The sequence below is a fragment of the Rana temporaria genome, chromosome 2 (assembly GCF_905171775.1).
Source record: "Rana temporaria chromosome 2, aRanTem1.1, whole genome shotgun sequence".
Lineage (NCBI taxonomy): Eukaryota > Metazoa > Chordata > Amphibia > Anura > Ranidae > Rana > Rana temporaria.
In genome coordinates this window covers 489,112,029-489,138,976 of record NC_053490.1, presented here as the reverse complement: position 1 = coordinate 489,138,976, position 26,948 = coordinate 489,112,029, and the positions used below count along the sequence as shown (strand labels likewise).

Sequence of the window (26,948 nt, the reverse complement as noted above, 5' to 3'; positions counted from 1 at the left end):
GAATCTCTACCTATTTTTTTGTGAGTTTTAAAGAAGAACTCCATTCTAACTCAATGTGGAAGTTGTTGATATTGCTGACACTGGCTGTAATAAATTAACGCTACCTTCCAGACACTTTTCCAACTGATCACACTGAATCAATTAGTAGCTGAAAAGTGTTAAAGTGGTCTTCAAAGACTGCTAATGCTTTGTTATTGCTGATAATGAGACAAAAGTAGTTTTCTCCTGTAATTTGCATCCCTTTTTCTTAGAATACTTTGGTAATGCATAGTGGAAGTGGCCACTACAAAAGATTGGCAGCTGGTTAGCTTCTAACAAATATGTCAGCCATTACTCCTAAGTTGTGTGTCTGTACCTATCCACTCCATTACATCAGGTTATACTGATTTCTGAAGTATGGGCCGGATTCACAAAGAGTTACGCCGGTGTATCAGTAGATACGCAGATGTAACTCGGAATCTAAGCCCGTCTCAAACTGAAATACACTTAAACCTAGCTAAACCTGCGCCGTCGTATCTTAGCGTGCAATTTTTCCGCTGGCCGCTAGGTGGCGCTTCCATTGATTTTGGCGTAGAGTATGTAAATGACTAGATACGCCGATTCACAAACGTATGCTTGCCCTTCGCAGTAAAGATACTCTGTTTCCGTAAGAGATACGCCGTGTAAAGATAAGGCTGCCCCCTAGGTGGTGTAGCCAATGTTAAGTATGGCTGTCGTTCCCGCGTCAAAATTTGAACATTTTACGTTGTTTGCATAAGTCGTCCGTGAATGGGGCTGGACGTAATTTACGTTCACGTCAAAACCAATACGTCCTTGCGGCGTACTTTGGAGCAATGCACACTGGGATATGTACACGGACGGCACATGCGCCGTTCGTAAAAAACTTCAATCACGTCAGGTCACCAATAATTTACATTAAACACGCCACTCATCCTCATTTGAATTAGGCGCGCTTACGCTGGCCCCATTTACCCTACGCCGCCGTAACTTAGGATGCAAGTGCTTTGTGAATACAGCACTTGCCTCTCTGACTTACGGCGGCGTAGCGTAAATACGATATGCTACGCCGCCGTAAAAATGCGCGGATCTACGTGAATCCGGGCCAATGTGTCCAAACCAATCTATCCGAATCCATCAGTTTACACTGACTCCTGAGGTATGTATCTACCGTATTTATCGGCGTATAACACACACAGGCGTATAACACGCACCCTAACTTTAAGAGGGAAGTTTCAGGAAAAAAACTTTCCACAGCCCCCTGCGTATAACACGCAGGCACAGTTTACCCTCTATTTTCAGGGTAAAAAAATGAGTGTTATACGCCAATAAATACAGTATATCTATCCACTCCATTACATCAGTTTATATTGACCCCTGAGGTATGTATTTGTATCCTTCTATTCCATTTTATCAGTCTATACTGACTCCAGATGTATGTGTCTATACCTAGCTATCTAATCCATTATATTTGTATACTGTATATCCATAATAAAGGAAAGGGATGGTCGGCACTCAGAATAACATCCAAAATAGTATTTCCTTATTAAACGCATGTACAAAGCTTTAAAACATCCTACGTGTTTAGGACATGAGCCCTTAGTCTGTATATCCTTACCAATCTGTCCCATTACACACCAGTTTCTGACCTGTGCACTGGACTGCACTTGGCATTCTTGCCCAATGCACTACCAATGAATAGACTGCCAATTATAAACTTTTGCCTTCCCAAAGGGTTCTGATAGACATTAAAGCGGAGGTTCCGACGTTTTTTTTTTTTTTAAAGTCAGCAGCTACAAATACGGCAGCTGCTGACTTTTAAAAAATGGACACTTCCCTGTCCAGCGCTCCTGCGATGTCAGCAGCCGAGGCAGAGCAATCGCTCAGTCCTCGGCTGCTTCCGCCGCCATCCTCGGTGAAGGGAATCAGGAAGTTAAGCCTGACGGCTTCACTGCCCAATTCCCTACTGCGCATGCGTGAGGATCGCGGCGCGCCGTCACTGGTCCCCGCTCTCTCCTGGGAACAGTGTCTCCCAGAAGACAGCGGGGGGGGAGTGATGTCACAGGCTGGATTCCCCGCGGGGATCAGACTCAGAAGTGGTGCAAATACCTATCTGCACACCCCTCCCCCTGAAAGGTGCCAAATGTGTCACCGGAGGGGGGAAGGGATCCAAAAAGTGGAGGTTCACTTTTTGTGTGAACCTCCGCTTTAAGGACTTTCAAACTTCATAAGGTATCACTTCCTCATGGGGCAAGAGAGAGCACCAGTGCACAACAGAAGGACACTTTAAAGAACTTGTGGCAACTGCCAAATGTGCCAACTGGCTTAATTGTTCAAATCTTTAACTGGTTTAGTAACAAGCTTTGATGTGATTTAATATCCCTGGTCACTAAAGGCGTACATGTATGATGTATCCAAAGAACAGGGCTTACCAAGGAGACCAGACAGGATAGAGAAGATACAAAGGTCTTATGAGCAGAAAAGCCATCCTAAGGTTGCTATATTGCCATTGCTAATAGCCAACAGCCAACAAGTCAGAAAGTGGGTGACATGGCAAGTGTGATGGAGACTAGTAGGTAGTGAAGGGGTTTGATGCTTGACTCCTTCGCTAGTGATCAGTTCCCCACATACTGGATCCAACCTCAAAGCAGGTACCCTAGGGACCTATTCTGGAAGTCACAAAGGGAGATGAAATAAGGCCTTTGGGAGTAAAACAATCATGGATTTAAGAAAAAGTGAGCTTCTTGTATCCAATAGGAACATATGGATCAATGTCACTGGGAGTGAGATGATAGGACTACTGAGTTGGTGGAGACTGGTAGAACTTCAGCAGTACTGGCTCAGAAATGTTGCACAAGAGTAAGTAAGAGGAATTTTCTGAAGTGTAAAAGAGGAACTGTGTCCATAGGAAATTATGGAAAGTGTTGCAAGAGGTGGCCACAGATTACAAAGGGTTAACAGTGTTAACAGAAATGTTGCTTTTGATTTAGTGCACTGCCTTAAAGAGGAGGTCCAGCTTGGGTAAAAAAAAAAAAAAGTCAGCAGCTATAGATACTGTAGCTACTAACTTTTAATATTGGGACAGTTACCTATCCAAGGACCCCATGATGTTGGCACCCCAGCCGCCATTCCTGGTAAGGGAATCAGGCAGTGAAGCCTTTCAGCTTCACTGCTGGTTCCCTACTGTACATGCATGCAGTAGGGAACCGCAGTCCCGGCGGGGGACGGAGGAGGGGTGCCGACCTTCCCGGAGATCACGGAAGTAGGGAAGGGGACCTGTCAAAAACGGGTCCCCGTTCCCCCCTGAAATGTGCCAAATGTGACACCATAGGGGGGGGATGAAGCATAAAAGCGGAAGTCCCACTTTTGGGTGGAACTCTGCTTAAACTCTGATTTCATGTGACCGCAGTCTCTGGGGACACTAGTGAGAACTCGCTCCTGGTTCCCCAACTGGGTGTATTAAGCCCCACTGACACACCTCCTGTCTATATGCACTCACGCCAGCACTGGCTGCACATAATTACACTGGACAAGCTTCCTGTTAGGGACCTGTTAGGGACAACAGTGGATTTAGCTTGTAGACTTTACCAGGGGCGCATGTAAAAAAGTGACAATGCAATTGTATATTTGGGAAGCATTTTTCATCCCATAAGAGGAAGTACCTGGACAAGGACATTCATGGCAGGATCACAAGTTATTATTTTAACAAAAGCTGGAGATTTAAACACAACCATGTTAAAGACTGAGAGGGCCTGCATTAGGATCCAATTTACCAGATCTTTGTACGGACCTTAGATTTGCTTATGTTTAATGAAGTCTCGTCAAGTCATCTCTTTTCCAAACATTTCCAACATTTAGGCTACTTTCACACTGAGGCGCTGGAAGCGCTGGGGGTAAAGTGCCGCCATTTTTAGTTTTTGTTTGCCGTGATTTTCGTCTGCTAGCGTTGCGGTTTTAACCCCCGCTAGCAGCTGAAAAAGGGTTAAAAACACCCACTTTGCAGCGTTTTGTGGGTGGGTTGGAGGTGCCACACATCATTTGATTTAAAGGGTTTGTAAAGGATTTTTTTTTTATCTTAATAGCTTCCTTTACCTTAATGCAGTGCTGTTTTATTTTTAATGTCCTCATTGTTCGTTTTTGCTCTCAAGTTGCTGTAATTCTTCTCTGATCTCCACACTTTCTGGTTGTCTGTTTCCTGATAACCACAGTACTGGGAGCTTTCTCCCTGTGGTCACTAATCAAGGAGGTGTGATTACTGTGGGCCAGATTCTGGTACATCTGGCGTATCTCCGCGGCGGCGTAACGTATGTCATTTACGTTACGCTGCCGCAAGTTTTTCATGCAAGTGCTTTTTTCACAAAGCACTTGCGTGTAAAGTTGCGGCGGCATAGCGTAAATCACCCAGCGTAAGCCCGCCTAATTCAAAATAGGCGGGTAGGGGGCATGTAGCATTTAAATGAAGCGCGTTCCCGCGCTGAACGTACTGCGCATGAGTCGGCCGTAAAATATCCCAGCGTGCATTGCTCCAAATGACGTCGCAAGGACGTCATTGGTTTCGACGTGAACGTAAATGGTGTCCAGCCCCATTCACGGACGACTTACGCAAACAACGTAAATGTATAAATTTCGACGCGGGAACGACGGCCATACTTAACATTGGTTGCGCCTCATATAGCAGGGGCAACTTTACGCTGGGAAAAGCCTAACGTAAACGTTGTAACTTTACTGTGTCGGCCACGCGTACGTTCGGGAATTTGCGTATCTAGCTAATTTGCATACTCGACGGGGAAAACGACGGAGGCGCCACCTAGCGGGCAAAAAAAAATTGAAGTTAAGATCCGACGGCGTAAGAGCCTTACGCCTGTCGGATCTAATGGATATCTATGCGTAACTGATTCTAAGAATCAGTCGCATAGATACGATGGCCCAGATTAGGACTTACTATGGCGTACATGGCATTGCGCCGTCGTAAGCCCTTTGAGAATCTGGGCCTGTGTTTCTAAAACCCCTCAGCACCAATCAGTTTCGTTTTCCAAACCATCACTGCCCTGTATTGGCTCTGTATGCTCTGTACAGCAGAGAAGCAGGAAACATGCAAAAACGAAACTAGAAACTACAGGTACATTATATGATTGATTTTTATCTATTTTTAATTGTTTTTAAAAGGAATCAGTTAACTATTTTGTCTCTATACCCTGTAAACAGTCATTTCAGAAAAAAAAAAAAAAAATTTGATTTACAACTCCTTTAATTTATTTTCCCACCTTGGAACCCTCTCCAAAATGATTTAATCATTATTATACATAAGCTTTACAAATATAAGAATTTACTATTTACTTTCATGGAGGGTTGTGGAAAATGTTTTTATCTGTATTTTTTTTTTTGGTAAGTTCTGTGAATAAACATCTATGAACATTTTATGAATTTCTGACATCCTAAATGTATTTATTTTCCCCGCCACTGACATTATTTTGAAGTGATGTTGTAGAGATTCAGCAGAGGTGAGGAGGGTTCCTCTGCAATGCAGCAGATACACAGCCATTGTCCTAATTCTATTTCCTGACATTAAGGCTGCAAACACTGCGAGTCAACAAACAAAAAAAAATGAAAGTTAAAAAAAAAAATACTCCTACTAACAATCTCATCAACATGGCAATCGAGTTTATTATGCTGTATTTCTAAATCAAAATTTATGTGAGGAAATCATTTTAATAACCCCATAAACTGGCACTGTTTATTACATCCATGATAATAAAATGCTAGTAATTACTGACCTGCTTTGCAATCAGGCCACCAATTTAAAAGCACAACCGCTGGGAAATGCTGATTCAATGGATATGTTGTGTAAAAACGGACAGCTTGAAATTAAATTATCTGCATTGCCAGCAGTGATACATGTGACTGGGCCGTCCACCTTCCAGTTTATGGCTTAGAAATTCAATGTTTAACCACTTAAGCCCCGGACCATTAGGCAGCTAAATGCCCAGGCCAGGTTTTGCGATTCGGCACTGCGTCGCTTTAACAGACAATTGCGCGGTAGTGCGACGTGGCTACCAAACAAAATTGGCGTCCTTTTTTCCCCACAAATAGAGCTTTCTTTTGGTGGTATTAGATCCTCTTTGCGGATTTTATTTTTTACGCTATAAACAAAAATATAGCGACAATTTTGAAAAAAATTCAATATTTTTTACTTTTTGCTATAATAAATATCCCCCAAAAACACATATAATTATTTTTTTTTTCCTCAGCTTAGGCCGATATGTATTCTTCTACCTATTTTTGGTAAAAAAAATCGCAATAAGTGTTTATCGATTGGTTTGCGCAAAATGTATAGCGTTTACAAAATAGGGGATAGTTTTATTGCATTTTTATTATTTTTTTTTTTACTACTCAGCGTTTTTTTTCATGACTGCGACATTATGGCGGACATTTCGGACAATTTTGACACATTTTGAGACCATTGTCATTTTCACAGCAAAAAATGCATTTAAATTGCATTGTTTATTGTGAAAATGACAGTTGCAGTTTGAGAGTTAACCACAGGCTGTAGGAGTTAGTGTTCACCTAGTGTGTGTTTACAACTGTAGGGGGGTGTGGCTGTAGGACTGACGTCATCGATCGAGTCTCCCTATAAAAGGGATCACTCGATCGATGCAGCCGCTACAGTGAAGCACGGGGAAGCCGTGTTTACATACGGCTCTCCCCGTTCTTCAGCTCCAGGGATCGATCGCGAGGGGGCGGTTAGAAACGAATAGCCGCGCCCTCGTCCCGGAACGCTCCCCGCGGGTTACCGACCGCCGCGTGTTCCGGGGGGGTCCCAATCGGACCCCCGACCCGTGGAAAGGCGGGGAGGTACCTGTACGCCCATGTGCCTGTACGTGCCATTCTGTGGACGTACATGTACATGCGGCGGTCGGCAACCGGCTAGCCTGACCCCGGCTGGATTCCTGCTGCTGTGTGTACTATTGCCATCCAGATGACAGCCTCAGTGGGTTAGGTCTTTATGACAGGTGCTTGTATTTTTGCATGTGAGTTGTCAATTTTATTTTTTATTCATAAATATTTTTTTTACTACACGTAGATAGTGCCCTCTGCTGTTTCTTTTCTGTTGCTGCAGAGATCCCTTAAGTGTCTTGAGGAGCTGCACTAAGACCCCTTTCACACTGAGGAGTTTTTCAGGTGGTACAGCGCTAAAAATAGAGCCTAAATACCGCCTGAAAAACTCCAGCCCAGCCTTCTCAATGTGAAAGCCCGAGGGCTTTCACACTGAGGCGATGCGCTGGCAGGAGAGAAAAAAATCTCCTGCAAGCAGCATCTTTGGAGCGGTGAGAGGAGCGGTATGCATACCACTCCTTCCCATTTAAAACAATGGGAAACCGCGGTAATACCGCCCGCAATGCGCCTCTGCAGAGGCGCATTGCGGGCGGTATTAACCCTTTATTGGCCGCTACCGGGGGTTAATACCGCACCGCTAGCGGTCGAATCCCGCGGCAATTCCGATGGTATATTGCCGCTATTTTTAGAGTTAACCCCTAATATGCCTAATATGGATCTTATGAACTTCTAGCTGTGCATCCAGTGTAGACAAGGCCGATGCAACCACTAGGCAAACTAGGCAGCCGCCTAGGGCGCACTGCTGCCTAGGGTGCCCAGCCGCTGTTGTTCCTACTCTCTTCTCTGCAGCAAGCAACTAAGTCTCAGCATCAGCAGGCAGCCACCACTCCTTTCGCACATAGGGCCAGATTCATGTAGATTTGCGGCGGCGTATCGTATCCCGTTTATGTTACGCCGCCGTAAGTTTCCAGCGTAAGTGCTTGATTCACAAAGCACTTGCGTGTAAACTTTCGGCGGCGTAGCGTAAAGCCATCCGGCGCAGGCCCGCCTAATTCAAATGGGGCGTGTAACATTTAAATTAGGCGCGTTCCCGCGCCGAACGTTCTGCGCATGCTCCGTTTGGAAATTTCCCGCCGTGCTTTGCGCGAAATTACGGCGCCCCGACGTGTTTTTTGAACGGCGACGTGCGTAACGTACTTTCGTATTCCCGGACGTCTTACGCACAAAAAAAAAGTTTAAAATTTGACGTGCAAACGACGGCCATACTTTAACATGGATGGTGTAATTTAACACCATCTAAATAGCACACTTAACTTTACGACAGGAAAAACCAACGTAAGAGAATGCGACGAATGCGCTTACCTTCGTGGATCGCCGTAAACAGCTAATTTGCATACCCGACGCTGGAAAACGACGCAAACTCCACCCAGCGGCCGCCGGAGAATTACACGTACGATCCGAAGGCGTACGAAGCCGTACGCCTGTCGGATATATGCCAAAAGCCGTCGTATCTTGGTTTGAGGATTCCAAATCAAGATACGACACAGCAAATTTGAAAATACGCCGGTGTATCAGTAGATACGCCGGCGTATTTCTGCTGTGAATCTGGCCCATAGAGTCAGAGGTGCAGCGGCGGTGGAAGACTGTGTCTGTGTCCCAACTCCCAAATAAATGGAAGCAAGCAAACATGCATTGATGGGTGCTGGTAGGCTGCATTGATGGGCACTGGTGAGGCTGCATTGGTGGGCACTGGTGAGGCTGCATTTGATGGGCGCTGGTGAGACTGCATTTGATGTGCGCTGGTGGGCTGCATGTGATAAGCGCTGGTGGGTTGAATATTATGGGTGCTTCATTAAAAAGGTGGGGTATACATGGGCAGGGCAAATAGGGTGGAGTCAGGGGTGGAGCCAAAGGGGGCAGCAAAATTAGGTTTCGCCTAAGGTGTCAAAGATCCCTGCACCAGCCCTGAGTATAGAGGAGCTACTATTTCCCATCTTGTGCCATAATGTAATATGTTTTTTCATAGAGTCTGCTATAGGCAAAGACCACGTCTGCAGTGTCTGATTTGTGGGCGATCCAACCCAATAAAAAATCTTTTTTTTTTCCCCCTTGAAAGCGTTTTCCTATAACACTGCCTGTAATTTATTTAAACTGGGAAATTATCTTAAATATTCTTAACTACTTCCCTGCTTTTTTTTTCAGGTCCTATTCCTAACATATTGCAAGAAGCCCAGGTACCTCTGATAACCAATGAGAAATGCCAACAGCAAATGCCTGAGTATAATATAACCAACAAAATGATCTGCGCTGGATATAATGAAGGAGGGATCGACACATGTCAGGTGGGAAGTGATAGTTGTAGAATACCAGAAAATTCAAGAAAAATAAAATATTCTTTATTTTTTTGTTATTAATATTATATGGCTATTTTTTTTGTTGCAACTACACTGTAAACAGTAATTTGCATTTACAACTCCATTTTAATTCTAGAGTTGATTTTGTACATCGGTGCAATTAAACAACTATAAGGCTTCATTCGCAGAGGCAGTGACAAGCGTGATTATAGGACATTTCTAAACACATATAAATGCATGTAATGATTTTAGATGGTATCATTTAGTTTTTATGTGTTTTAGTGGAAATAGAAATCTGTGCATTCAGAGGCAGATTGGATACTCTGAACACATCTAAAGCCATGTAAACGCACATAAAAGCAGGCACATTTAAATGCTGGAGAAAGTGAAATTCGATCAATGTCATTGTTTTTAAAGAAAACAAATGCAGAAGGCTCGTGTGAATGGAGCCAAAAAGTTGCATTTCTTATCATTGTCTTATTTCCAAGTTTTGACTTTTTTATAGATTGAAATCAGTAAGTTATCACAGAGACAGAGAATAACGGGAAGTCCCTCCAGTGGGGTTGCAGACAGTAACAAAAACACGGGGAGGGAAAGAACATTTGTCAAATTTTTGTTATTGTCTGTGCTTTGTCTGAAGTTGGAAGATAAACCCCAAAGGAACATACAGCTGGATTCAGAGAGAGCGCCGCAACTTTAAGGCGGCGTAGCGTATCGTATTTACGCTACCCTGCCTTAAGTCAGAGAGGCAAGTCCTGTATTCACAAAGTACTTGCCTCCTAACTTACGGCGGCGTAGCGTAAATGGAGCCGGCGTAAGCGCGCCTAATTCAGATTAGGATGAGGGGGCGTGTTTTATGTTAATGGGGGGTGACCCGACGTGATTGGCGTTTTTTACGCATGCGCCGTCCGTGTACATATCCCAGTGTGCATTGCTCCAAAGTACGCCGCAAGGACGTATTGGTTTCGACGTGAACGTAAATTACATCCAGCCCTATTCATGGACGACTTACGCAAATTTTCAAATTTCGACGCGGAAACGACGGCCATACTTAACATTGACTAGTCCACCTATTTGATGGAATAACTTTACGCCTGAAAACGCCTTACGTAAACGGCGTATCTTTACTGCGACTGGCGCACGTACGTTCATGAATAGGCGTATCTAGTAATTTACATATTCTACGCCAAACTCAACGGAAGCGTTACCTAGCGGCCAGCCTAAATATTGCACCCTAAGATACGACGGCGCAGGCTGTCGTATCTTAGCTAGGTTTAAGTGCATCTCAGTTTGAGAATACACTTAAACTTACGACGGCGCAGATTCAGAGTTACGTCGGCGTATCTACTGATACGCCGGCGTAACTCTCTCTGAATCTGGCCAATACAGTTTAAATTAGCTAATACATTCCGGGAGCATCGAAACAAAAGGTGTTCAAAGTCCTCAGGTTGCTTTCAATAAAAATAAGAAATTTTCCATGTAGAAAAGCCTTCTCCCAGCCGAGTGGGACCCTTGCTCTCTGTATGGAAGCAGTAGTCTCTCTGCAGAGGTCAAACACTCTCCTTGCTGAGTAAGAGCCAGAGATCTCCAATCAGCTGGATGCATGAACAAGGGCGTACTTACAGGGGTTGCCATTGGGCCTGGCACCCTGCTCCAGGGGGACCCATGCAGCTCCCCTTTACACCTGGATAGGAGGGTGCAGGGGCGGCGGGATGTAGAGAAATCAATCCCTCCATAGAGCTGCCAAACACTCATTCCCGCAGACATTCAGCAGCTGCAGGAGGTAAATGGATGACATTGTCTCCTCCACATGTTGCTCCCACCACCTCCCAAAGCCTGTCCTTCTGCCCCGGGACTCCTGTGTTCTTCCTTGGGGCCCCCACTCGCCCCCCTGCAGAGCTGCCAGGTTTTCCCCTCCCATCTCCGGCTGTGGGTGATACTATTAGGATAAAGTATGGGAAAGAAGCCGGTAAATGTGTCATTTACTAGCCACTTTCTTTTTTTTCTTTTTTTTTTTATTCGTTCATAACTGGGGCATAGTAAACTGTGTTTATGTCTCAGTTTATGGATGGTTGTACATAGCTTTTCCTGTTCATTCATTCTGTGCAGCTGAGGCTCCAGAGAAAAGGACTAATGAAGTGAAAAGTGAGACATTAGGGGTCTAGACCACTAATATTTCAACAAAGCCCCCCAATGAGGGTCCTAAGAAATGTGAAAAGAAAAATAATAAGAAATAAAATTATAGAAAAAATAATTAGTTAAATGGTAAAAAATGATAAAAAAAATAATAATACTGACACCAGTGGCAGAACTACCAAGGCTGCACTTGCGACTGGGTGCTCCGCCACCATGGGGGAACACTAAGATGGCAGGAAGGTGGACTGCTCTGGGACTGTAATAAAGAGCCACAATGGGAGTAACGGGGTCAGTGAGGGAGGGCAGGGGGGCCAGCGGGGCCCTTCATGATTTCTTGTACCAGGGCCATAAAGGTTCTAGGTAAGCCTCTGTGCATGAGCTATAAACCTGATTCAGTATGAGGTGTGTCAGACCTCTACCAGGAGAGTGCTGCTTCCACACAGAGAACAAGGGTCTTACACTGCAGCTGCTGGCAGGGGGAAGGCTTTTCTACTCAGGCTGTGGCTACTTTATAAAGAAAACAAACTGTAAGACACTGCACATCTTTTGTTGTAACATACCTGGAATATATTTAACTGATGCTGAAGATTATTTGCCTGATAAAGCTCTCCAAAACAGCAAATATTGGGACTGAGTATTATTTTTACTCTTCTTACTTTCTTTTTTAAGCCACCAAAGTCTTTGGAGTCTATTTATAAAACATTTGTTTTGTAAGTTGAATGAAATGTCCCATACTTTTTCTAAGTAATTAATGTCTGTATCAACAGCTCCATCTAGCAGCCAAAATGTGGAATAGTTTTCTCATTGAGGTATTTCAGAAAACAATACCGCATGTTGGCCACTAGCTGGAGCTGATGATACAGGCATTAATCTCTTAGGAAAAATACGGGACATTTTGTTCAACGTACATGAATGCTTCTGACATTCGTGAAACAAATGTTTTTTTTTTAAACTTCTTTTTATTAGTGTTTTCATATGCAAGTAAAAAAACAGAAAACAGTCAACAGTGTTCAGCACTACTATGCATTGGAACCAGTAAGCAATGCAGCTCTTAAGTAGAAAAGTGACATAACCACTGAAGGAAACAGCAACACATTGGGGTTTATTTACTAAAGCCAAAGGGCCAGATTCTTAAAAGGCTTACGACAGCGCAACGCCATTTGCGCCGTCGTAAGTCCTAATCTGGCCCGGCGTATCTATGCGACTGATTCTTATAATCAGTTACGCATAGATACCCATTAGATCTGACAGGCGTAAGGCTCTTACGCTGTCAGATCTTAAATGCAATTTTTTTTTCCGCCACTAGGTGTTGCATCGTCGTTTTCCCCATCGTCTATACAAATTAGCTAGTTACGCGAGATTCCCGAACGTACGCGCGGACGACGCAGTGATTTTACGACGTTTCTGTAAGCGTAAACTTGCCCCTGCTATATGAGGGGCAAGTTTACGAAGGTCCGTCGTATGCCATGTTAAGTATGGTGTCTGGTCAGCGTCGGCTTTTTCCGTTGTTCACGTCGTTTTCGTAAGTCGTTCGCGAATACGACTTTACGTCAATGACGCTCACGTCGGCGTCATTGACGTTTTCCGTCGTGAGCTGGAGCATGCGCACTGGGCTATTTTTATGTCCGGCGCATGCGCAGTTCGATCGTCGCGGGGGCGCACTTAATTTAAATACAAGCCGCCCCCTTTGAATTACGCGGCCTTACGCCGGGCCATTTACACTACGCCGCCGCAAATTACGGAGCAAGTGCTTGGAGAATACGGCACTTGCTCCAGTAATTTGCTGCGGCGTAGTGTAAATGGCTTACGCTACGCCGCCGCGGAATATACAAGAATCTGGCCCAAAGAGTACAAAATCAGGCTCACTTCTGCGTGGAAACCAATCAGCTTCTAACTTCAGCTTGTTCAATTGAGCTTTGGGAATAGAACCTGGAAGCTGATTGGTTTCTATGCAGAAGTGAGCCTGATTTTGCACTTTCAAGTTTTAATAAATAAACCCCATTATGTTATAGACAGCTGTGAATCCGAATAGTCAAACCTCAGAGGGACAGAGAGCAAATGTACTATATATGCACAGGGACCCTCAAACGCCAGTACCGTACCGTATATAGACAATCAGTCAGATACAGTTGAGTTATTATTTATCCAACCTCCCCACACCTTGTCGAATTTATTGGGTACACCTTTATTGGTGTATGTAGCCTTATACAAGGAAAATGCTTTATTTATCAACGACTTCCATCCCAATATGTTAGGGGGCAAAGGTTTTTTCCCAAGAAAGAATTTTTTTTTCGTGCATAATAAAAAAGTTAAGTAAGGTAGCTCCTAGCGGATCAATCAGTTTGAGGATTGTATGGGCAAAAATCTTGCTATTTTGGCAGGAGTAAAAAATATTCTACGAAGGAATTTACAACAAATGTTTTATAAACAGACCCCTTTGTGACCTATTGGCTGGGTGGTAAGTACTCCAGCAATGTTCAGTGAAGCTACAGGTATGTCTGCATGGAGATTGCATGTTCCTATATTTTTTTTTTGTTGTTGTTTTCTCCTAAAATGCTTATAAGTTAATTAGTTCTTATTCAAAATGTAAGTCCTATGTAAATAGGTGTTAGGGATATTAGCCTTTAACCACTTCCTTACTGGGCACTTAAACCCCCTTCCTGCCCAGAGGACTTTTTGCGATTCGGCACTGCGACGCTTTAACTGACAATTGCGCGGTCGTGCGATGTGGCTCCCAAACAAAATTGACGTCCTTTTTTCCCCACAAATAGAGCTTTCTTTTGGTGGTATTTGATCACCTATGCGTTTTTTATTTTTTGCACTATAAACAAAAAAAGAGCGACAATTTTGAAAAAAAAATTTGTACTTGTTGCTGTAATAAATGGCTCAATTTTTTTTTTCAAAACATTTTTTATCCTCAGTCTAGGCCGATACGTATTCTACATATTTTTAGTAAAAAAATAAATAAATCGCAATAAGCGACTGGTTTGCGCAAAAATTATAGCGCCTACAAAATAAGGGACAGAATTATTTTTTTTATTATTTTTTTTATTATTTTTATTTTTACTAGTAATGACGGCGATCTGCGATTTTTATTGCGACTGTGACATTATGGCGGACACATCGGACACTTTTGACACCATTCACATTTATACTGCAATCAGTGCTATAAATATGCACTAATTACTGTATACATGTTACTGGCAGGGAAGGGGTTAACACTAGGGGGTGAGGGGTTAAATGTGTACCCTAATTAGTGTTCTAACTGTGCGGACGTCAATTGACAGCGCCTCAGAGAAGTAGAACCACCCTGCGGCCGTCAATAGTCGTACGGCTGTCGGGAAGTGGGGTTTCACCCCCAAAATTTTTTTTTAACATTACATTCAGCCGAGTTGTCAGAATGACAATCGGCTGTTTTTTTTTATTTTATCCCCGTACATACCGTAATTAAACCGCCGCTTCCGGGTATGTCTTCTGCAGGACTGGGCGTTCCTAATTGATTGACAGGCTTCCGACCGTCGCATACTGCACGTCACGAGTTGCCGAAAGAAGCCGAACGTCAGGGTGCAGGCGCCGTATAGAGCCGACTCGCAGTCCGGCTTCTTTCGGCAACTCGTGACGTGCAGTATGCGACGGTCGGAAGCCTGTTAATCAATTAGGAACGCCCAGTCCCGCAGAAGACATACCCGGAAGCGGCAGTGAAAATAATGTATGAACGGGGATAAAATTGAAAAAAACAGCCGATTGTCATTCTGACAACTCGGCTGAATGTAATGTTAAAACATTTTTTTTTGCGTGAACCCCCGCTTTAAGCTCTCCTGGACAGGGTTAGGTGCTCATTGATTTATATACTTACTGCAAAAAATGTTATAGCCATATAAATCAAACAAACCAATAATAATAATAATAATAGGCCCAGCAGTGTTGTTGAATTTCAAAGTAGCCTTTTACAATTTACAATAAATTAGTGTCTCGAAAACCAATTAAGATTCATTCCAGCCTTCAGCTATATGCATTGGATTGGGGGCCTGCATGCCGATAAAAATTTATTTCAGCTTGGGAATACAGCAGCTGAAAACCTACAGTGCATAGCATTGACTGAGAATTAGCATACCTTACTGTGATATACTCTATCAAGCTGGGTTTATGATATGCTTTGCTAACCTTTCTGACAATGACAGCACAGTAGTCACAAGCTGAATGCTTCATTCTGTAGTGAGGCTTTCTAAGAATGCGTTGGCATGTTTAAAAAAAAATAATAATACAAAGGACAAAAAAAACAACTAACACCACTTTTTATGGCAGCCTTATGCATTGAAGAAACCTCCTGTCTGTATTATTGCTACAACCTTACAATCACAGATTGCTTAGATAAAGAACATTTTAGCATTATAGCTGCTTGTCTGGGTTTATAAATATATTATTTTCCTGATCAGCTGAAAAAATATAGAATTTAATGTGACAGACATTCCGTATAAAACACTTCTCACTTCTGCTCTGCTCTAAAAACACTGGGTAAAACAGAGCAATAGGAGACAAACTATGAACTATGTGACGCAATAATGATAATGGAAGGAAGCAAAAGAAGGTGGAATGGGTGATTTACAAAGATGATATGATTTTTACATCTGATACAGGGTTCAATCTTTATAATCTGACCTCCATTCTCATCAGATGACACTTAATGTATAAAGAGCCTGGTGCTTTAGCTTGGAACTTGTTACATGCTAGTTACAAGTTATTGTTACGTATTTGAAGCAGGTCATGTTATGGCTAGTAGTAATTAGCTATTGAGTCTGGACAGAGCAATTGGTCATTTATTTATTATAGGAACTTACATAGTGCTGTCAAGGGTAGGGTTATGGTTAGGGTTAGAGTTAGGGTTTCCCATAGAAGAATAAGGCTAGGACTCAGGAATTAGAACAGGGACCTCCCCAGAGGTCAAAGGTCAGAAGGCAGGTTCACAGAGGTCAAAGGTCATGGGTGCGTGGCTGACCCACCTCCACCAAAGTGTGCTGCCTACCCCAACTAAGTCGGGGAATGAACAAGTCGGGGAATGAACAAGTCGGGGGAATCCGGAGTACCCCCACACAGGCACAGGGAGAACATGCAAACTCCACACAGTTAGTGCCATGGTTGGGATTCAAATCAACTCCCCTAGTGCTGCTAGGTGGAAGAGCTAACCACTTAGCCATTGTGCTGCACTCTAGACCAGCCTTTTTCAACCTTTTTACCCAAGAGGAACCCTTATGCTGCACACGATTGGAAATTCCAACAACAAAACCGTGGATTTTTTTTACGACGGAATGTTGGTTCAAACTTGTGTTGCATACACACGGTCACACAAATGTTGTCTGAAATTCCCAACGTCAAGAACGTGGTGACGTACAACAGGGACGACGAGCCGAGAAAAAAGTTCAATAGTTAGTGCGGCTCTTCTGCTTGATTCCGGGCATGCATGTTTTTTTGTGGGTCGGAATTGCATACAGACAATCGGAATTTCCGATTGGAAAAATTGAGAACCAGCTCCCAAATTTTTGTTGTCAAAAATTCCGACAGAAAATGTCCAATGCGCCTACACGCAGTCGGAATTTCCGACCAAAAGCTCACATCGAACATTTATTTCGGAATATCCGATCATGTGTACGCAGCATAAAAGTAATTTTCAGGTCTTGGGAAACCATTTTTAAAACCAATTCATTGGAAACCAGTTGGAAAGTGCCCTTTATATTGCTGATTAAAGGGAATAATACCTCCCATAGAGCTCAATCTCACCTTCAAAATGCCACACCACCACTTCACAATGGCAATTCACTTGAATTGGTTACGTTTGGCAGCAGTACCATTTGCCATATGCGACATGCCACTTAACTTTTGCCGTGGCCACAAAGCAAAGCATTGAAGCTGTGGCACTGGTATAGAGCAGTGGTTCTTAACCTCAGTTCTCAAGTGCCCACAACAGGTCATGTTTTGGGAATTTTGGGAATTTCTCTTAGATAAAATAGCTGTCCAAAATACAAAGCCATTGACTGATTTAAAGCACCTGTGCAATTAAACAGAAAACCTGCAAACATGGCCTGTTGGGGGTACTTGAGGACTGAGGTTGAGAACCACTGGTTTAGAGTGACTGAATTGTTTTGTTAAGGTGGACAGTTAGGAGGGCAGTAGAACTGGAACTCAACCACCTGCTTTTGTGACTCCCCCTGGCTGTCCATGTGAATAAGCCCTTACAGTGAATGCCCCTCTTACAGGCAGAAAAAATTATCATTGGTCTTATGCCACTGGCTCTGCCAATTGGCGTTGGCCCCTGGAGCTATTTAGGCACCACTAGATAGGTGGTCACAGCTCAAGGAACCCCTAGACCACTCTGAAAGAACCCTAGTGTTCCACAGAACCCTTGTTGAGAATGGATGCTCTAGACCAGTGGTTCTCAACCTTTCTAGTGCCGTGACCCCTTGATAAAATGTCCTAAGTTGTGGGGACCCCTACCAGTAAAATTATTTTTGTAGCGTGGGTTGTCAGCACCCAAGGCAAGGCAAGTAATTTGCGGCCCTAACCCAAGGACATTTATTGCTCCCTGAGTCTCTTCCACTCATACAGTATTGAACCCCTTTATGGTACATGCATCTCTATAGGACACTCACTGTCTCCGACTTTGTGGTGTTTCATAGCACTGACACCTATGCCAGAATCAGGAGATAGGGTCTCCTCCAGCCCCTCCCACTTCACATTCCTCACCAGTCAGCTGACCTCTAGTCTCTGCCTCCCCCCAGCCATGCCGTGAACTGAATGGACGGCTGCTGAGCGGGTGGCCGCTGGTTTCAGGGACAGCCTTGCTGAGCGGCCTCAATAAGACTGGGAGAGCGGTGCAGGCTTCAAGAACAGCTCAGGATTTGGTGACCCCTGGCAAATCATCATTTGACCCCCGAGGGGGTCCCGACCCCCAGGTTGAGAACCACTGCTCTAGACAGTATTTTCCTGAGAGAACTCATTTATAAACAATAAAACTCAAAGAAAGGGAATGTGGCGCTGTTCTACAAGACTACAATCTAATGAAAAATATATGTAAATAATAATAGTAATATGTGTAAAAACCTGAAGTGTAATACGTCCAGCAAAAAAAAATGAAAAAATGTATATATACAAGTGCGATAAAACGTATGTACAAAAATAAATGTCCAATGAAAAGATAAAAATTAAATTATTGCATGTCCAAAAATCAATCTCCCAAAAAGTGACAAGTGCAGACTCAAGAAGTTTTTCTTGACAAAAAATCTATATATTGTGACTTTGCGGTGCTCTCCTCTCGTGAATATACTCACCAGAGTGCCTTACCCCTGCTTGGTTAAAAGGCGTGTAAAGGATTGAACTCGTATTCTTAGTATCCTATGAGCCGGAATCCACTCCTCCTCCACTGCCTGATTAAGGTGATCGGATATCCACCTGTAAGCTTGATCCCACCTGGGATATATAGTGAACTTGTGCTCAGGCTACTACTCCTCCACTAGTAAGAATATCCTCCTAAGGTAAACTCCAATTGCTGGTTGCCAAGGGATCTCTCAGGAACAACCTCCAGATCCAGCATTGGCTCAGGACGGGGAGGTACCAGCTGTCAGCTTAGATCCAGACTGTTAACACAGCTTTTTACCTTCTTCTCCCGGTCACTGCTGAAAAACCTTGGTTGTTCCTGAGAGATCCCTTGGCATATATTTACAAGAGGGGAGCACCGCAAAGTCACAATATATATATTTTTTGTCACTGGAATCTTCTTCAGCTGGCCATACAAGGTTCGAATTTCAAAATAATTTTCTTTCGAAAATCGTATCAAAGAATTTTCGGACAAATTTTGCACCGTTAGTGGGCTGCAGCAGCAGCCGATTTTCTTGCGGCAATCAAATTTGAGGAATCGAACATGTTGGATTTTTTGTTTTTAAAACTAATGATTTTTGAATCAATGATGGGAGAATCGCGTGAGAAATGTAATAGAAAAAAAATGTGCATGTGCAAGAAAAGAAAATTCCTGGAGAGTAAAGAATATTCCCGGCCACGAAAATAATTTTCTGTAGCAACATTAAGGCTTGATTGGCCATATTTCGAAAATCAATGGTGGCATCATCGGATCACAAAAAAAAAAAAACGTTCTTAATTTGAAAAGAAAATTTGTTCGAAATTCGACCGTGTATCGCCTGCTTCTCAAAACTTCTTGAGTCTGCACTTGTCACTTTTTGGGAGTTTGATTTTTGGACACGCAATAATTTAATAATTTTATTTGATCTTTTCATTGGACATTTATATACATAATTTATTGGACTTTTTTGCACTTTTAAGTATTTTTGTACATATGTTTTATTGCACTTGTATATATACATTTTGTTTCTGTTTTTTTTGCTGGACTTATTACACTTCAGGTTTTTACCTGCCCAATCAGGGCACCTATTACTATTATTATTTACATATTTTTTTCATTAGATTGTAGTCTTGTAGAACAGCACCACATTCCCTTTCTTTGAGTTTTATTTTTTGGATTTCACTAATGTGAATTTTAATATAGGGAGGCAGCAGTTCACATTAATCCTAAGCGCGAAATTCTCTAGAAATTTTCATTCATAAACAATGTTATTTTTCTGAATACTATAGGGAGACTCTGGTGGCCCGCTGATGTGTCGGCAGGAAAACCGATGGTACCTGGTGGGAGTGACTTCATTTGGATATGGATGTGCCCAACCAGAAAGACCTGGCGTTTATGCACGAGTGACAACTTTTACAGAATGGATTCAAAGCTTTCTGATTTAGAGAATACCTTCAACAAAGCCTCATATCTTTTTTACACAATGCTTTGCACAATTTAAAATGTGAACAAAATGCTAATGTTTAATAAATTGTGTGTTATTACTTAGTGCTTTTGTATCACAATATTTAATTACCTCATACCATTGTAAAAATGTTAGAACCACTTTTGTGATTTGCTAACAAAAACAGTTTAGGTGAAACAATTATTTTAGCCATTGATGTGCATTTTACATAGACATAGTAGTTATTCTGCATAATTTTCATTTTGCAAAATGTTATATTTAAAGTAAATATAGTATATTTGTAGTGAGTGCATTTTGAGCTTTTCTTGCAGTGTTTACATTAAAGTAATTTCTAATATGACTTTCATGTTTAGCCTATCTTTCTACATTTTACCACTACAATGAAGTAGCTCAGTAAAGTCACTGTAACACTGGAAAGTCGGAGGCTGCACAGATAATGATGATATATTGCTGCCTTTACTTAAAGGGGTTGTAAAGGTACAATTTGTTTTCCTAAATAGCTTCCTTTACCTTAGTGCAGGCCTCCTTCACTTACCTCATCCTTTGATTTTGCTTTAAATGTCCTTATTTCTTCTGAGAAATCCTCACTTCCTGTTCTTCTGTCTGTAACTCCACATAGTAATGCACGGATTTCTCCCTGGTGTCGTGCTCGCCCCCTCCCTTGAGGTTGAAAAAGGACACAAATTCATCAAGTTCAACCAAAAAAATAAAAATAAATACAGTGCATCAGGAAAGTCTTGTATTTATCGGCGTATAACGCACTTTTTCCCCCTTAAAAGCAGGGGAAAATCGTAGGTGCGTGTTATACGCCGATCCCTGCCAAAAGAGGAGCAAGCACTGCTGAATAACATAGAGCCACAATCTCCTGTTTGCCCGGCACTCTGTCACGCACAGCCACGCCTCCTGGTTCTGCATTGGGCCACTGTTCTGTCTATCATATGAGCAGGGCCAGGAGGCGTGGCTGTGAGTGACGGAGCACCGGGTACACAGGAGGCTCTGTAATTCAGCGGCGCTCGCTCCTCCTCTTCCCTTGGAGACAGCAGGGATAATCTGACACTGGCGAGGCTGCAATGATGGCAGGTCAGTGTTTCCAAGATATGACCACCAATGCTATAATTGTACTATTCCATGGATAGAGCAGACACCAGCTCTTTATAAATCCAAGCATAATCTTCAATTCTCTGTCCTGCTCCCATTGTATTGGAGGATCTTTTCAGCTTTGGTGATAGGGTGAAAGAGAGACAGGGAAGAGATTTTTTAAATGTAGGAAATATATTTTCACGCCAAAAATAATTGAATGTGGAACATAAATCATAAATAATAAAATAGAGCTGCTCCCCTAAAAATAAAAAGGTGATACCTCATATATTTTAGTGAAATAGTGATTGGTAGGGGGCGCTAGTGTAAAAGGAATATGGAGACCTTTTAGTATATAGCAAAAATAATTAGTAATTACTGAAAAAATCTAGTTAATTAATGAATGAGCAATTACAAAATTCATGTGATATATATAAAAATATTAACAATCAAAATACATCAACCAGTGACAGATTCCAGACGGAATTTGATAGTGTCAAATATATAGAAAAAAAGAAGAAGAAACACAGAGATTTTTTAAGTTTCTCGGCTTCTTTCATAAGTTATAGGATGGAAAGTAGAAGCTAGAAACAATTCAGGGTGTTTTTCAGCTCCAGGGAGCGATCGCGACGGAGCGGCTATAAACAAATAGCCGCGCCGTCGTCCCGGATCGCTCCCCGAGGGAACCCGACCGCCGCATGTAGCGAGGGGGGGGTCCCGATCGGACCCCCGACCCACGTCTAGGCAGGCACGTACAGGTACGTTGATGTGCCTGTCCATGCCATTCTGCCGACGTATATCTACATGCGGCGGTCGGGAAGTGGTTAATGACGTTAAAAAAATAATTTTTTACATCCCGAAAAACGGTCGTGTGTACGTGGCATTATTCCAAAAAAGATTAAATTAATTATTTTCCTCAAAATTCTACAAACAATACCCCACAATGACAGTGTGAAAGAAGTTTGTTTGAATTCTTTATTTGTAAAAAAAAATGAAAAAAATCACATGTACATATGTATTCACAGCCTTTGCCATGACACTCAAAATTGAGGTCAGATGCATCCCGTTTCCACTGATCATCCTTCAGATGTTTCTAAAATAAGATTGGAGCCCACCTTTGCTAATTTCAGTTGATTGGACATGATTTGGAACGGCACACATCTCTCTGAATAAGATCCCACAGTTAACAGTGCATGTCAGAGCACAAACCAAGCCATGAAGTCCAAGGAATTGTCTGTAGACCTCCGAGACAGAATTGTATGGAGGCACAGATCTGTGGAAGGGGACAGAAAAACTTCTGCAGCATTGAAGGTCCCAATGAGCTCAGTGGTCTCCATCATCCGTAAATCGTAAATAGAAGAAGTTTAGAACCACCAGGACTCTTCTTAGAGCGGGCCGCCAGGGCCAAAATGAGTGATTAGGGGAAAAGAACCTTAGTTAGGGAGGTGAGTTAGGACCCGATGGTCATTTTGACAGAGCTCCAGTGTTTCTCTGTGGAAAGAAGAGAACCTTCTAGAATAACAACCCTCTCTGCAGCACCCCACTAATGAGGCCTGTATGGTAAAGTGGCCAGATGGAAGCCGCTCCTCAGTAAAAGGTACATGCCAGCCCACCATTCCTACAGTGAAGCATGGTGGTGACAGCACCATGCTGTGGGGATGTTTTTCAGTGGCAGAGACTAGTCAGAATCGAGGGAAAGATGAATGCAGCAATGTACAGAGACATCCTTGATGAAAACCTGCTCCAGAGCGCCCTGGACCTCAGACTTCAGAGAAGGTTCATCTTTCAACAGGACAACGACCCTAAGAACACAGCTAGATAACAAAGGAATGGCTATGTGACAACTCTGTGACTGTCCTTGAGTGGCCCAGCCAGAGCCCAGACTTGAACCTGATTAAACATCTCTGGAGAGATCTGAAAATGGCTGTGCACCAATGCTCCCCATCCAACCTGATGGAGCTTGAGAGGTCCTGCAGAGAAGAATGGGAGAAACTACCCAAGAATAGGTTTGCCGAGCTTGTAGCTTCATACGCAAAAAGACTTGAGGCTGCAATTGGTGCCAAATGTGCTTCAACAAAGTATTGCGCAAAGGCTTATATAGATGTATTTTTTTTCCTTTTTTTTTTATAAATTTGCAAAGATTACAAACAAACTTCTTTCATGTTGTCATTATGGGGTATTGTTTGTAGAATTTTGAGGAAAATAATGAATTGAATCCATTTTGGAATAAGGCTGAATAAGGCTGGAACAAGCCCTGTGAATACTTTCCGGATGCACTTTAGCTTGAGCTATTAAGCTTGTAAACAGTAGGCTTCTTTAACAGAAAATAAACAAACAGGGAGGGTAATGTGAAAAATAAAGATTGTTATACGTTTTGTACTCCTGGCTAGAATAAAGAACTATACAAAAAACTATTATATATTATATAAGTTCAATCTGTCATAGCAAACTCTTATAAAAAGGAGAATTCTTAAAGTTATTGTAAAGTCTTTTTTTTTTTTTTTTATTCAATAAAAATAACAAACATGTTATATTTACCTGCTTTGTTGCAGTGGATTTGCACAGAGCAGCCCAGATCCTCCTCTTCTCAGATCCCTCTTCTGTGCTCCCGGCCCATCCCTCCCGTCGCGTGCCCCCACAGCAAGCAGCCACGGAGCTGTGGCCCGACCCCGCTCCCCTCTCTCCTGATTGGTTAATTGACTTTAATTGACAGCATCGAGAGCCAGTGGCATCGCTGCTGTGTCTCAGCAAATCAGGAGGGAGCGTCTCAGACGGCTGAGACCCTCATGGACATCACTGGATGGAGATGGGGCTCAGGTAAGTATTGGGGGAGCTGGAGGGAGGGGGGAGCATACTGCACACAGAAGTTTTTTTATCTTATTGCAAAGAATGCATTAAGATAAAAAACCTTCTGATTTACAACCCCTTTAAAAAAGGGGCATTTATAAGCAAGAGTTTATAAAGCATGAATGTGTTAATACGTGGCTACCTTTCCTTAGTATCTCATGTGTTGTATATATGGAAGTTTTTTTTGTTTAAATCTGATTCTCATACCTCCATTCCCACTGCATAGTGCAGGTTATAAATAAAAATTCACAGTGGTGCCTGAAGCTACTGTATTCTTTGATATTAGACATGCTTACTGTGCTGCACCCCCTTGCATTTATTTATGTACCGTATGTACAGGTGCATCTCAAAAAATTTGAATATCATTAAAAAGATTATTTATTTCAGTAATTCAATTCAAAAAGTGAAACTCATATATTATATACACTATATTACCAAAAGTATTGGGAGGCCTGCCTTTACACGTACATGAACTTTGATTGCATCCCTGGCTTAGTCCGTAGGAACAAAAGAATGGCATACAGCATTCCAACAATCCGTGGTGAAAGTACAAATAAGTAACATATTTTGTGGAGTCGGTAAGACATAGTACATCACGAATGAAAAAATAAATGTTATGAAGAGCTAAGAAAAGGATTGGATGCATCTAATAGCTTAACACAACAATAGACTGTAGAATGGTCATAGAGTAACAAAAAGCTTAAGAGGGTTATATACAACAGCCTAAAGCAGCTCCAGGCATCCGCACCAGTCATATCAGCATTGTCTGAGCATACCATAGAACCTTTTACAATTTTATGAAAGGAAAAACACAAGAAAGAAGGATGAGATCTGAAAAGGTCACTGCCCTTTCTTGACTATTCAAAATGTTATTAATGTTGGGAGGTAATGGTTTGCCTAAATAATAAATTAGGAAGTAGAAATGGCGCTACCTTAATAAAATCATAAATAATAGTGAAAAAAAAATGGTGATATTAATGAATAAATATCTAAATATGAATTAAATAAACCAATTATCCAATGCGTGCAATAAAAGTGATATTATGTAAATGAAAATTAAAAGCGATAATTAATAATGACTTAAATCCAATTGTGCACAAGTGAATACTATATATGAAAGTCCATATGTGGCTCTGAACTCTGTATCAAAGTGCTGAATTTCAAAAAGTGCCTTGTGCCAAGTGCAGCTCTGTTAGCGTATTCCACACAGTGACCCCTCCAGCTGTGCTCTTATGTGGCCCGCATTCACCAGATCTTCCACCCCCTCTTGGGGTGAAAAGCTTTCACAGTGTATGCCCCTGTGCGGCACTCTGGCAATATTTCGTCCCCCTGTGTTCCTGGTGATGTTTCCAGTGTTTAGCTTGTATGCAAGAGAGAAGGAATCCCAATAGTGTGATACTGTTTTAAAACGTTTTCCTTTATTAGTAAAACTAGGTACTCACATTTAGGCAGAATCAGCAAAGCATTTTTTTTAAATAAATAAAAAAAAGCAATTTTCGGAAGTGCGGATTCGTCGAACTGACGTCATCTGGAGCGCCCAGAGCGTCACTATCACTTCCTTTTTATCATAAGATTGCATCCTAATCTTACTACGGCCGACATGTTGCGTATGATATTGAGGACCGAAGCCCATGTAGACTAGTGTATGCGAACGGCGGCCATCTTTGGTGTGGTTTTGAAGACCGAAGCCTGATACAGTCTCCGCCGCCATTTTGTGTAGGATATTGAAGACTGTAGCCTCAGCCGACTAGTAAATGGATTGTGTTCTAGCCATACAGATATAGGACGTAATGTGATTACATTCCCTTTGATTTCAAACTTATCAATAAAAACGATATAAGACACACATTTAAAATGAAGATGGGGAAGTAAACTGAACGCTAATACAGCTTAGAATACCTATTTCAGAGATAATGGTGGCAATGTGTTGAAGATCATATAAAAACATATATAAATATGATGGAAATTAACTATATATATATATATATATATATATATATATATATATATATATATATATATATATATATATATATATATACAGGAGGAAATAAGACTAATGGTATATATAATTAAATATTACAAAAATTATAAAAATGATATACTAGAGGAAAGAAATATATATGTATTAAACCATATATGCATATATGTACACATGTACACACACACATATATATATATATATAATATTTTTGGCATAAAGGGGAATACTTCACCCAAACTAAGGGCGTAGCAATGGGGGCTAAATATGCCCCCAGTGTAGCTAACATTTTCTTAAATCATTGGGAGGCAGAACAAATATACAGCATCCAAAGGACAAACCTCAAATTGTACCGTAGGTACAATGATGATATTTTAATCATCTGGAGAGGTACAGAAGAGGAACTACAACTTTTCTTTGATGAAATTAACCACAACGCCTATGGGATTACTTTTTCAGGCATTTGGAACAAACAGACAAGTGACTATTTAGACTTACAATTGTTTAAGGAGAATGGACGTATGAACACCAGAACTTTCTTAAAAAAAAACGGATAGGAATGGCTACATCCCAACTAATAGCTGCCACCACAAACAATGGATAAGCAACATCCCAAAGGGACAGCTAATGAGAATTTACAGAAACTGTAGCAACACCATCAATTATGAAACCCAAGCAAACTCGATTATAAATAAGTTTGTGGAAAAACGGTATAACAAGAAAGATATGGTGGCACTCAAAGAGAAGGTAAAGAAAATAAATAGATAACTTATGACAACAGAAGTACCGAAAAAGAAAAAGAAAAAATCCATGGATATGGCCTTTCTAATAGGATATAATATACAGCACAAAACCCTTGAAACTATAATAAAAAAGCTCTGGCCTATCCTATCACACTATTGGGATTCC

The 26,948-nt window shown here is 41.9% G+C and overlaps 1 protein-coding gene across 1 annotated transcript in view; it reads left to right on the top strand.

Annotated features, from left to right (window-relative positions):
* Positions 1 to 20,474, top strand: part of TMPRSS15 (transmembrane serine protease 15) — a 505,254-nt gene extending 484,780 nt beyond the window's left edge. Inside the window, exons 24-25 of the mRNA XM_040338815.1 lie at positions 9,034 to 9,173; positions 19,959 to 20,474. Coding sequence (XP_040194749.1) covers positions 9,034 to 9,173; positions 19,959 to 20,114 — 296 coding nt within the window. The 3' untranslated portion in view covers positions 20,115 to 20,474. The remainder of the gene's footprint in view (positions 1 to 9,033; positions 9,174 to 19,958) is intronic.
* Positions 20,475 to 26,948: the final 6,474 nt, after the last annotated feature.